The sequence below is a fragment of the Epinephelus lanceolatus genome, chromosome 9 (genome assembly GCF_041903045.1).
Source record: "Epinephelus lanceolatus isolate andai-2023 chromosome 9, ASM4190304v1, whole genome shotgun sequence".
Lineage (NCBI taxonomy): Eukaryota > Metazoa > Chordata > Actinopteri > Perciformes > Serranidae > Epinephelus > Epinephelus lanceolatus.
In genome coordinates this window covers 15,366,227-15,379,175 of record NC_135742.1, presented here as the reverse complement: position 1 = coordinate 15,379,175, position 12,949 = coordinate 15,366,227, and the positions used below count along the sequence as shown (strand labels likewise).

General features: G+C 39.9%; 2 protein-coding genes across 3 annotated transcripts in view; one reads left to right on the top strand and one right to left on the bottom strand.

Moving 5' to 3' along the window:
* Nucleotides 1–1,612: 1,612 nt before the first annotated feature.
* On the bottom strand, nucleotides 1,613–6,625 carry snap29 (synaptosome associated protein 29). Its single transcript, XM_033618468.2, has 6 exons — nucleotides 6,512–6,625; nucleotides 5,363–5,602; nucleotides 5,030–5,223; nucleotides 3,476–3,561; nucleotides 3,290–3,394; nucleotides 1,613–3,014 (listed from the first exon to the last, which is right to left on the bottom strand). The coding sequence occupies exons 2-6, from the start codon at nucleotides 5,600–5,602 to the stop codon at nucleotides 2,854–2,856; spliced, it is 786 nt and encodes a 261-aa protein (XP_033474359.1). The 5' UTR covers nucleotides 6,512–6,625; the 3' UTR covers nucleotides 1,613–2,853.
* A 205-nt stretch (nucleotides 6,626–6,830) lies between these two features.
* The window catches only part of pi4kab (phosphatidylinositol 4-kinase, catalytic, alpha b), a 28,308-nt gene continuing 22,189 nt past the window's right edge, over nucleotides 6,831–12,949 (top strand). Inside the window, exons 1-13 of one of the 2 annotated variants that reach the window (XM_033618463.2) lie at nucleotides 6,831–7,004; nucleotides 8,693–8,809; nucleotides 9,308–9,401; nucleotides 9,619–9,707; nucleotides 9,797–9,869; nucleotides 9,962–10,224; nucleotides 10,364–10,430; nucleotides 11,112–11,257; nucleotides 11,362–11,427; nucleotides 11,543–11,639; nucleotides 11,736–11,927; nucleotides 12,140–12,240; nucleotides 12,474–12,603. In XM_033618463.2, coding sequence (XP_033474354.1) covers nucleotides 6,906–7,004; nucleotides 8,693–8,809; nucleotides 9,308–9,401; nucleotides 9,619–9,707; nucleotides 9,797–9,869; nucleotides 9,962–10,224; nucleotides 10,364–10,430; nucleotides 11,112–11,257; nucleotides 11,362–11,427; nucleotides 11,543–11,639; nucleotides 11,736–11,927; nucleotides 12,140–12,240; nucleotides 12,474–12,603 — 1,534 coding nt within the window. In that variant the 5' untranslated portion in view covers nucleotides 6,831–6,905. The remainder of the gene's footprint in view (nucleotides 7,005–8,692; nucleotides 8,810–9,307; nucleotides 9,402–9,618; nucleotides 9,708–9,796; nucleotides 9,870–9,961; nucleotides 10,225–10,363; nucleotides 10,431–11,111; nucleotides 11,258–11,361; nucleotides 11,428–11,542; nucleotides 11,640–11,735; nucleotides 11,928–12,139; nucleotides 12,241–12,473; nucleotides 12,604–12,949) is intronic. The other variant, XM_033618464.2, reaches the window with a different exon arrangement.

Here is a 12,949-nt window from a genome sequence, read left to right as displayed (position 1 = left end):
CCCAGTGCCTGATGGGCTCCGACAGCAGTGTGTTCTGGGATTACGCCTGCTGAAAAGGGGGGCATTCCAGCACCAGCGGCCTTTGTCACAGCACGGCCACTGTTTGCTTTTGACAAGACAGCTGTTCAAAGCCCTCCCGGCCCCCACGGATGGCGTTAAGGGAAAGAACCCAGGGGTGACTTCCGTTTATTGGTGGTGTCGCTGGATGCTCGGTATCACCTCCACCTGAGGTCACTTCAGCAGTATATTTATCTGTAGCTCCAGTCTATATCTCACATTGTCATGTTCATTTTACATGATTAGAGTCACATAAGCAAGTAAAACTTTTCTAACATGCAGCTATACTAGCTAGGTGTATCTCCAAACCTTGACCTGAACAAAAATGGTGACTGCTGAAGAAAGGTGAAATTAATTTATCTGTATGACTGCACTGCCTTGTCTACTGGAACATCCTTGACTTTTTCCTTGCTTTCCTAATGTATAAATGATATGATGATGGGTACTGATAACAGGGTTTCTATCAACTTTGCTTAGTTTTTTTTAGTGTGTGTATACCACACATGCAGGATAGACATGATCTGCACTACCATCTGTGTCCATCCATCCACAAACCTGACCCAAAACATGCATTTACTGACCAATAAATAGTTGTTATTTCATCATGTCCTAACCTATCCTCCCATTCAAATCCCATCTTAGGACAAGTACTCCTGTTTAATTTGTTTTGCGAATAACACATCACCTGCTGTCTATTCTTGAGAGGGTTTGGTTGATGGTTCTGCAGCATTCAAGCTTCAAATAAATAGAAATCAAATTAAATAATATTGAAAAAATCTCCACAAATACATGCTTGAGATGTTTGAGAACTCACAAAAAATCCTTCTAGTTGAGACATGCTGGAGCCTCCCTCAGCTTGGGGCCCTGGGTAGTTGGTACCCCCATTTTCCTCTCTGTGTCACCCCAGTGTTGTGCATACGTGTTTTTGGGAAGTGTGTACTGTAATTAGCAAGTCATCCTAATGAGGGCCTGTTGCCACTGTAGGAGCAGCTGGTCCAACACAGAGGAATGATAATGAATAGACGGTTGGACATGAGGACCTGAGCTGCACACAGCAACACAGCTGGAACACAACAGAGACAGTAAACACACACACACACACACATCCTGTGATGATCGTGTTGAGAAACATTCATCAGTGTCTTGTTTTTTAAGGATTATGCACCATTACAAGACAGAGTATCTCAAGGCTTTTGGTATATTGTAGTTGGAGTAAAATATGAGCTTATTTGCTTTGGCTAAAACTAATTTTGGTGTTTGAAGTTTACTCTGAGAATAAAGTACAGAGTTTTAAAATATATGTAAGTTATTTTCAACTGTAATAAGTGTACTTTGATTGTAAAATGGTCCCTTTAATCTAAAATGACCAAATTAGCATTTCACAATGAGGAAAAAAATTAAACAATGCTGGTGTGTGTCAACATACACCATCAATGAAGTGTTATCTTTCTGCAGGAGCTCATGATGATTCAGTCCTGGAAATGTGGCATCACCTTGTGGTGCTTTTGACTCTCTGCTCCACTTTAACAGAAACAATTTCCACAACACCAGAGACTCCCCACACAAATGTTTTTATTGGGTATGTGTCCTTGATTAGAATACATGAGATACATGGCAAAAATGAAATATTGTAACCACGAATCATTTATTATTTGTGATTTTATTAGCATAATGTTGTTTTATTCTCTTAAAAAAAACATAACATGGTGGCTCATCTACTCATTAGTGTATCCGTGAAGATACATCCTGATAATAAAGGGGGTGCTCCTTCAGTTTTGAGTTTTCATATTCACAGCTAGCTTGTTCACATTATTTATGCTGTACAATAATTCACTCAATCACATTATGCAGAATTCAATATATTTATCAATATAAACATTTTATATAAAGCTAGGGAAAACACTGAAGGACATTGCATGTACTTTGAACATTAATTCAGAGAATCAAACAAAGTGAGGCACCTCATGATGAGATGTAGCAGTGGACACAGAATCATGGCACAGAACCAGAAGCTACTCTGCTGTACATACAGATTATGTATAAGGCAAAAGTGACTTAAGCTGGACTTTCAGAGTGTTCTAGTACATGTGTGGAGGCAGGTACAGGAAGGTAGCACTGACATGTGAACCATATGCACAAGACATTCCAGTTTTAGAAATACGCCGTGTTCTTTCCTATTCACTGAATTACCCATAAATCAAAAAAGCTCCTCCTCATTAGTCAAACCATTAATCTGTTTTTCTGCTTACCTGAATGATGAGACACCAAGGAGCCAATGGTACGTCTTTGGTGATGAAGACAGACTGATCCAGCTAATGCTCTAACCACCCAAAACAATGCCAATTCAACAGACTACATTCAGACAGAAGTGCAATGGAGCTTGATGGAAAAAACAAAGATTTCACCCAGACAAAGACAGTCCTTTACCTCTCATACACACATGGAATATAATATTCAATGCAGAGCACATCACAGTTGTTCTGAGGTGAAAGACCTCATTAAATGAACATGTTGGTATAAAACTGAGTGGGAGGAGGAAATTCTACGCAAACATGGATTCATGGACAAATCTGAAAAGCAAATGAATAGGACCTTTCAGACATTCAAGAATAAAATCATCTAAATAAAAATGTGTTCACTTGCTTACTTGCCAGAATTACAACTTCCTATCCATAAAAAACAAAACAACAAAGAACGCATAGTTTATTCAACAGAGGCCAGGATGGAGAGTGAGAGAAGTAAGAGGATGAGCTGACACTGTCTTTTGTCTCTGTGAGGCAAGTCCGACTGTTTGTTTTATTTGAGTTTTTTAATCTGTTGGTTCGTGTTCTGGATCTTGCCATCCATCCTGTCCACTTTATTCATCAGAGCATCAATGGAGTCGTCCTGGTCGTCAATCTCAGACTGGAGACCAAGTCCAAGGCTTTTTAGTCGACTCAAACCATCGCACATCTCGTCTAGGTAATTCACAAAGGACATTGGTTAAACTGTGGACTGGCAGAAAATACTTAAAGACAGATTAAAGATTATTGTTATACATCCAAAAATAATAAAAACATTTCATTGTAATGGGTGTTTTGATCTGAGGTAAACTGTGGCAAAAGAAATTTATTTTGTTGTACAAAATTCCAAAAATTGTAACATTATCGAAAGCTTCCATCTCCTTGTGACTGTGTTGTATAAAACTATATCATAATAATGTACAAAAGAATTAAAACAGAAATATTTTTACCTAAATTTTTGTCGAGGGTGTGGTGAGCCTCTCGGAGGTGTCTGTTCTGAGGGTATCCATTCTGTCTAGATGAGCCGTCATCTACTGATGAAGAAGCTCCAAATCCTGAAACACAGAAAACAGGAATGGTGGCAGCCACTTCGTACTATGGTTATGCCACGCTGAGGTTCTTGTGCAAACTCTTACCTCCTGTATCCAACTTTCTTAAGTTGGGGTGGCTGGCTTGGTACTTATCTTCATGTTCTCTGCTGCTGGCCATGGCATTCTGTAATCTGTCAGATAAATCAGATAAGTATATTGTTCAGCCGTTTAGTGAAGGACAGTCAATAACAGAAAGCTGTACATGGATCAAGCACCAATTTTACAGTAAACACTCATTTGAGTCACTGTTGTAATGACTTTATTGTGAAATATGATCACCAACTTGGCTCCAGATAAGTTGAATATAGAAAAGTAATCTGTGTGTGACATGAAGACATTTACCTACTGTTGAGGCAATGGATCATAGATTACACAGATGCATTAAACATATCTAATAGTGTTCATCTGTTTGTGACTTATTCTCCATCAGACTTTGTGTCACACTCATGGTGACAGGTGATTCTTACAACTCAAACAAAATATACTAATACCATGGGTATACTAAATTGATAGAGACTATAAAATATCTGTCTGTTACATAACTGCCTGGTCAAAACAGGTGGAAAATACTGCCCCTTCCCTTTTTAACTTCAGTGGGTGAAGTCCTACTACATCTGAGACTAAGGCCTCTCTATTGTTGACACAATCTACCGACTTAGAGAGCAAAGGACAAACAAAGTATATTTGAGCAGTCAGTGTCAGGAACACTACAGTGCAGCCATGTTTAATTCAACTCTCACCTTTTTCAAGTGATGAAAATAATTGACTGAGGTAAGATGTGAAATTATGGGACATAATGAGCAATAAACCCTGAACTGTCCATCCACTATATACAAAGGTAGACCCTATATTTAAGATCATAAATTGCATTAACACAGTTCCATCTGTCATCACACAGTATTTAATGATACACTGTACTGATACGACAAGATGGAATAGTACACTAACTGAACCATGTAGCATTAGCGTACAGAATAAAATACATGTACTATTATATCCTCATAAACATGATGAGATCCTAGTAGAATTTAGCCATAGGTTGAAATGATGTTAGTTCAGTGTTTATGTATGTTCATGTAAGAGTCTTGGGTATGTTGCATACTTTCCTGAAGAAGTCAGAAATTGATAATGTCATTGTATTGTTGTTTTAATAGGGCTGGGACACATGCCACATCTTAAACCGCCTAGAAACCGCAAGGTCATGCACTGGGTGTTACTCTTGTGCCAATTTTAAAGAGCGCTGAGGCAAGTTGTGTCTGAGGTTGCTAAGCGACCACAACCAGCCTACTTGCCAGAAACCTAAATCCCACATAGTATTTTTGCCTTCTATCCTGCCATTAGTATAATATATATATATGAGTCTTTCAACTATTATATCACCTCATTACATATTTCAGAAGATCAAAATAATAAGAAATACATTTGCTTCAAAAAATAAGCAAACAAAATTAAACGGCAAAAATTAATTCTAATTTTCATCACATTCTTTGAGGTACATTGTCTTTGTGGTTTAAGAATTCAAATTATGGCTGAAAATCATACAGACGATAAACAGAGATTAACACATGACCATTCTGAGAATATAGGACTGAATCTTACTTTTCACTGGCCTGGTAGGCCTTTGGCTCCTCAGGTGGTGGCTTTGTTTCTGGCTTGGCCTTGAAGTAATTGACAAGGCCGCCCCACACACTCTTGATACTGTTAATGTGCTTCTGGCTGGTCTTCAGGTCCTGGTCCATGTTGTCCATCATCTTGTCGGCCCTCTTCAGAGCCTCACCCTGTCGCATCAGCTCCTATAGACACAAAGACAGAAGGATAGATAGAGAGAGAGACAAAGAGACAGAGAGAGAGAATCATTTGTGAATTGTCACTCTCTTAGAGACAATACAATTCTCTGTGTGTGCCAGGGCAGATTTGATTACTACGACATACCTCTGCAGTTTCAACGCCCATCTTCTCTGATTCATAGATGAGGCCGAGGGAACGATAACTGCTGTCCACAGCAGACTGAGCTGTACGCATCACTTCCTGCTGGAGGTACCTCTGCCTTTGCTCTGCTTCACTCAACCCACTGTCACTGGGGTCGTCATCGAACCCCCTGTTTTTGGGCCTAAAGTCCTCCTCATCGTCATCACTATCAGCAAAAGGGTTGTGGGATCTAGGGTAGGCCATCTGTGGAGCAGACACACAGTGTTTTAACAAAATAATCTTAACTCAAGGACTACAAGCCTTTTCCAGACTTTCTACCTTCGCAGTTTTTTTCTAAAATCAAGAATGAACTTTCAAACTCTCTGGTGTTTTATTCTGTGAACAGCTGGCCAGTGGGAATGTGTTCGAAATGGGAACAAGAAGAAACTAAATTGGCTAACAGATAATTAATAGGTTTCAATTTAGATATCGTTTGATAACAGATATAGTTTTGATCAGTTAACTCTAAGAATTGTTCATCTTCATGTCATATCACTACAGATAGAATAGGATGAAATGTTGGATGATGCTGGTTTGAGAAATCATAAATATTACACCATTTAACATATCTTTTAGGCTCTGGTAACTTGCATGTATCAGCTTTTACCATTACATACACTACCTGTTAAAGTACTCAGTAAATCCTAGGTGTATCCATACATAAAACAATCCTAAAAAAATATGTGAGGAGCAGCTGGCATGTTGAATTGACAACTGGCAACGTTATCCCAACTTTAAGAGAAACTGATTAACCCTACCTTTGGACTGTTAGCGTCAGCTAGCCTCAACTTGCAATAATACGAGTTCTGAGCAATGGAGAGAGCCGGTCAAGATGTTTCACACTAATCATCTGCCAAAACAACCACTGGGTCGAATTAAAGCTAAATAATTCACACTGTTGCTACAACAGCTTATGTTATGTTTTGAAGAAGCTAGCTTGCCAACGGGTGTTGGCTGGCTAATTAACGATGATTGCAAGCTAGCCAAATAACCACACCCATAAACCACGACAAGCCGGCGCTGTGTCAACATTGGCGTTTCTTCATCGTAGAAAAGATGATAACTAACATAAAACTATTAAGATAAAAAGTAATATGGACTTAAAAGACAAACCTTTGACCGTTACGGCTGTTGTCGTTGCTGTCGCTGTATCAGCTGACTGTTAGCATCTGCACACTTCCTGTCACGTTCGGTGACGTTGCAGCGTGCTGTCCCAAAGACTATTCCTGCGCAACAAAAACGCACACAATAATATTAAAGTCACACGTTAAAGAAAAGCGCCTAAATATGACACTAGGTGATATTGTGTCTTGTTGTTTTTGTCATTTTCATAAATGTAGAGGTTTAATTGTCTAACTGTCAAATATAATGCCACTAATGTAACTGTGAGCTCTCGTTAGGTTTGTCCGCGCTGGGTTGCCGTACTGCGGCTTTGCCAGCGCCAGCTGCCGCGGCTTGCCAGTTTCTTCTCGTCTCTGAATTTCGCTCGTTTGATGTAGGGGTAAACATGTCTGTAATGGGAGGCGGTACGAGGGGGTTTTATTTCAACACAGTCCTGTCGCTGGCCCGATCTTTAGCTGCCCATCGTCCCGCACCGGTCGAAAAGGTGAGGAAGAAGAAACCGAATGAGCCCAAGTCATATTTGTGTTAATTAGCCAACGATAGTAATGTTAAACAACAGCGCTGTTGAGGGTGTAGCTCCGCTTCCGCACAGGCGGAGGCTTATTTTGATCACTGGCGTGACAGCCAAGCTAACATCTGACAGGTGTGTTGCGTCTGTTTTCATTAATCGGGGGGGGGGGGGGTCTTTTACCTGTTAGAGTGACAGAGAGCAATGCAGAAGAAAGTGGCGTCGCTGTCCGTGTGGTGCCTGTTACTGCATCATACACGCAGAGCAGCCAGGCTTTATCAGCACTGCAGTCAAACAGGCTCTGTTTAGCATGACAGATCATACCAGACCAACCTGTTGCAGGGATGATCAGTTGTACATTAAACGGGTTTTGTGGTCAGTATGGTGGATGAGTTTAAAGGGCTAACTTTCATTTAAATTTGGTGCAGTCAAACAAAGCATTTGAGATAATAACGAGGCAATCATCCACACAGTCACCGAGTATTGCTATTTTATGCAGCATATGGTTATGTAATGCCAAGTTTCTGTGCGCAGTCTTGAGGTATAGTGACCTAACTGTCTTGCACTATATCACATATCACACTATGATTCTAAATATATCCCCAGAGTTAAAATGACAACCTGCAATAACATGGTCTCTGGAGAGTTAGGAAGATATCCACTCTGCAGTTAAAAAGAGAATTAGTGGCTACTGGGGGAGGCTGATGGAGGGTAAAGAAACTAAACTCAGTCCAGTAATGTACAACTATTTGATCAGCCAGCACAATATGGGTGTATTAGTGTCACCATGGGTCTTGTAGGTGAAGCAGATACTGGATGAATGTGACTTGTCTTACCTCTGGCTCATACAAAAGTGTACCAGCATCAACTGGTTAAAACTGTTTAACAGAGGCTAAAAATCAGTTTATACAAAAGTAGCAAAGTGAGCTCAGAAGTATGACATCAAGAGTTTAAACTGGAGAAGTATCTGTTGCATGAAAACTAAAGTACAGACAGGCTATCTGTAATTTTAGAGTAAATGATACTTAAATTCCTAAAGTCACAGGGAGATATAAAGGGCTGGACAGAAACCAGAGGATCTGCAACCTCTGTGATGATAATCGTGTGGGAGATGAGTATCATATTTTGTTTGAATGTCCGAGTGTAAGCTTATTGACTTACAGAGAAAGGTATTTGCCAAAGTATTATTTAAACCGTCCATCTATGTTTAAATTAATTTTGTTATCACAATCAGGTAAGCCAAAAGTAATCTTTAAACTAGGTGCTTATTTAAAGAATGTCCTTCCTTTGTTTAAGTAACATTGTTTGTACTCCATACCATGTGATATGGTCATGAGTCAAATACATGATATGAATGAATGAATGAACACCATATAGTGGGCAGCAACATAATAGCTTATGGTTCCCACCTTAATAGCCACGTAGAGAAAACTTTATTGATCCCCAGGAGGGAAATATGCAGATAATGTAGGAACAGAATGCAGACAAATGTGTACAACTACTATAAAAATGTATGTTAAAAAAGCATATACAGTATGTAACCACAGAGCAGTGTGGCAGGACTCGTTGGAAAATAAAAATTCAGTATTGGAACCTGCAGTCACTCTCAAACACATATTTCATTGCAGCACAAATCCAATGACTCTATTTTGTTTGATTTTCAGGTCCAGAAGCTACAATGTATGTGTCCGGTGGAAGTCCGCGGTGTGTTCACACTGGATGTGCGTCGCAGAGATGCTGTTATTGCGTTGGCTGTTTTTCTGGTGGAATCTGGCTTACAGGTGGGTGGTGGTCACTGAAGAGTCGAGCTGTAGAGCCCTTTTGAACACAGTGGGTGGGTTTCATCATCACTTTAAACAATAGATCTCTAGGCTGTCTTGGCAGTTGCATGATATATTTAGAAATTATGTGTATTATTCTATTAGTTATATTAGCCCTTTTTGCTGCCAGCCTGTCAGCAGGACTCCACATATATCGCCACGATAAGCTTATTCCCATAATCTGATTAAACTGGCGATTAGACACTCAGCTGGCTGTGTAAGCCTCTAACCTCATCACACTGAGACACAGTGTGGGACGCTTCCCTGCCATCTGATTATGTAAAGATTGCAGCTTCATTTTTCAGTGTCAGTGAAGTAAGGTTTGATGTATTTTCTTTTACTCACATTTGAGTCTTCCTAGTTTTTATTTATCAGCGCTTGTTAGGGAAACAAACGTGCTGCTGCGTGCCGACAAGTGCAGTTGTTTGTGGTGTGTAATGATTTGCTTCACTCTGGCAGCACAAAGACATACTTGTTTCCTACTTGCTGAGCCTATTGAGAGGGCTACCACGGGTCCAATGGATCGAAGAGAGCTCAGGGAAGAAAGGAAAGGGTGAGAACAATCCTCTTATCGTTTGGCATTTTGTTTTACAATGGCCTCTATTTACTTGTTGTAACAGCGCACTGAGTAATATTTGTAGTTATTCCTAATCAGTTTCAATGCTGTCTCAAGACCTGTTGAGATTGTACTGATATCCATAAATTGCTATGAGATGGCAGTTTTGACTTGCTAAGTGAATATTTGTGTTTTGTCATTTTCTGCTCTTCAGAATTTCTTCCTGTAGCAGAAAACTTCAGCTACTGTTTAGTGACTCTGTTGTCGGATGTGGCTCAGAGGGACCCAGAGTCCCGACAAGAGGTTAGTTTGTTAAGTTAGAATAAAATATTCTTAGGTTATGGTGCATTGCAGTTAAAAAACAAGTTATTTTTCTACTGTTTCCCCTCCAGATCTTAAACACCATAATGGAAGTCATGCAGGCGTTGCAGGACATGTGCCAAACCCCTGATAATCATGACAATGGTACACACACACACACACACACAAAGGCAACAAGGTGCATAACATAAGTCCATCAAAATCAAAATGCTTCATAGATGTTCTCTGGCGTCCAGTCTACTTGTGCAGGTATATTGTCCCCGGCCTGCTCGGCATGACTCGAGCATTTGGCCGTTACAGCTACACAGATGACGCCCTGCTGTCCAAGCTGTTCCCCAAAGATTCACCACAAGCCCGCTGCGTCACAGAGGAGACAGAAGGAGTGCGGCGCAGATCCTTCAATGACTTTCGTTCTATCCTGCCGTCCTCACTGCTTACAGTGTACCAGAGTGAGACGCTGCGCAGAAGCACTGGGACTAACCTGGATTCCTCTGGACAGGTGTGTGTGTGTTTTAACAGACACATGTGTGTTCAGAGCAGTTGTCATTCTCTGCAGAATTAAATTATATGCTCACATGCTTTTTGATTTATTTTACTAAAACCTAAACGTGTTGTAATGTACCTCAAATGTCTCACAGGTCTGTACAGATCCAGGAGGCCACTCACCCTGCTCTCCTACAGCTCCGGGCCCACATTACTTTGAAGGTAACACTCAAGAAACACAAGATGCTTTGATTAAATTTGTGTTTGCCAATGTAAACCTGGATTCTGTCAAGTCATCCTAAGTTATCATTGTCAGACATCAGCATTATTATCAGTTACATACATGCATGTTACTTATATTCATTCCTATATATCCTAAATGCATGATATTTATTGGGGTACACTGTTGACACATCTCACATATGTAATAATACAGTAATGCATACAGTTAAGGGGTATTAGGGTATTAGTATAAAGTTGTAATTTAAAAAGAATACAGCTGTAATTATATGAGGAAAAAAAGTTGTAATATTACTTGATTAAATTTGTAAATTTAAAAGAAAAAAAAGTCAGGTCCCTGATGACCTGCAGATGCAGTGGATGAATGGTTAATAATTCCAGCCTTAATCTGTGACTTTTTTTTGTGAATTTATGGGTTTAATCACATAAAAATGCAGTTTTTGTCTCAGAAATTACAACCTCAGTCCTGTAATATTACAACTCTTTTTCTTGAAATAGCATGACTTTATCCTCATTAAATTATGACTTTATTATCAAAATCTAATTGTTTTTCAGTATGGCCCTAATCTTTCATTGTTTTGAGGTGTTTTAATTTGGGTGAGACTTTTGTGACATACTATACATCCAGTGTTTTTTAATGCCCTCTGCTCACCTTCATTTCAGGTGCCTACGTCCCAGACAGCAGTACAATAGATCCTGATTACTATTTCTCCACGGTCAGCTCCAGTTTCTCAGTTTCTCCTCTCTACATTGGAGCTGAAAACGAGGTGGAGGTGCCCATAGATCTGCTCCGGCAGCTCCTTGGCATGGTACAGTAGCTCGCTACCCCTATACCAAGATACTGAATCTTTTGCCTCCTGTTCTGTGTGCGTGTGTTGCGTCTTTACCAGTTGTTGTGTGTATTGATTTTCAGGTGAAGAAGTTTGTTTCCGACTCTTTTTTGAAAACTCTGGACGCCACTCTGACGGAAGTTATTGAGGTAACTATGTAACCACTGTCTGTAAGAAATTGTAAATGGTAAATTCAAAGTTATATTTGTGCAATAATCAGTTAAATAATCTTCTGTGTTATTGTCTCTTCTGTTTGTTGTTAAGTCTAATCCTGGAATCAGCCTCTATTACAAATCCTTCAGTGACACTCTGTATGTGTGTGTGTTCAAAATGCTGCGGGACACACTATACCACATGGAAGGTATTTATCACACATTAAAACCATGTTATTGTCGTATTCTGTAGTCCATTGAATAGCCTACTTCATCAGATTTTCATACTTTCTTCATGTTCTCAGCGTTGCAGCCGGCATTTGTACGGGAAGTGCACGACTTTGTACTGGAACAGTTCAGCAGCAGTCAATCTGAGCTGCAACGGGTACTTCATGACACGGGGGGGTTGCCAGGGGAACAGAGCCCCCTCAAGCTTCGTTGCCAAGCCAACGCTGCCTGCGTGGACCTCATGGTGTGGGCTGTCAAAGATGAGCAAGGTAATCAATTGTTTGAGAGCGTGAGCAGAACATCATGTTCAGATGTCAAAATCAGAGGGATGCTGGCTGTGTTTTTTTAAACTTTTATTTAACTGTTATTTAACCAGGAACTCCCTTGAGATTAAGTTTTCTTTATCGAGAAAGACCTCGCCAAGTTAACACACCGTCGCAAGGTTGCAAACATTTTGTTCTGGTTGCATTACTTTTTCCAGGAGCTGAGAATTTGTGCACCAAGCTGTCAGAGAAGCTGCAGTCGAAAACCTCCAGTAAAGTCATCATTGCTCACATGCCCCTGCTCATCTGCTGCCTACAGGTATAACACTACCAGGTAGACAGAGCATGCAGATATTAGATAATAAAAGTAAAATGTTACATAACACACTAGATCATGGGATTTTGTCTAGAAAATTACCTTACTATACTCAGTGGGCTAATACACATCCTTGTCTGGTTTTGAAACTTACCCAGACCTGTGATGCATGCCATAAGTTTCTTGGGGGGTATTTATTTTATTTTATGTTTTGATTGTCTCCCCGTCTGTTTCAGGGCCTGGGTCGTCTGTGTGAGAGGTTTCCAGTAGTTGCTCACTCTGCCACAACCTCTCTCAGGGATTTCCTGGTGGTTCCTTCCCCTGTTCTTGTAAAACTCTACAAGTATCACAGCCAGTACAGTACAGGTACACATATTTATTTTTTTATTATTCAATATATATCTGTAACTCCTTATTGAAACTAACAGGAGTTAGTCTGAAACTACAGCTACAAAATGGCTGAAATTTTGAAATGTAATATTTAACCAATTGAGAGTTATATTTCATAATTTAAACCAAAACACAATGTAACACCCTAAAAGTCAGAATGTATCTATGTTGTGTCTAGCAGGAACCTCCTTATCCCATATACAGTACAAAGAACCAGAGCCAAAAGTTAATGGGACAAAAGTGCTTTAGCTGATGATAGAGAGCAAATATACGTCAATAACAGTCACATCTGGCTCTCATCCACCATCGATCTGAACAGAGT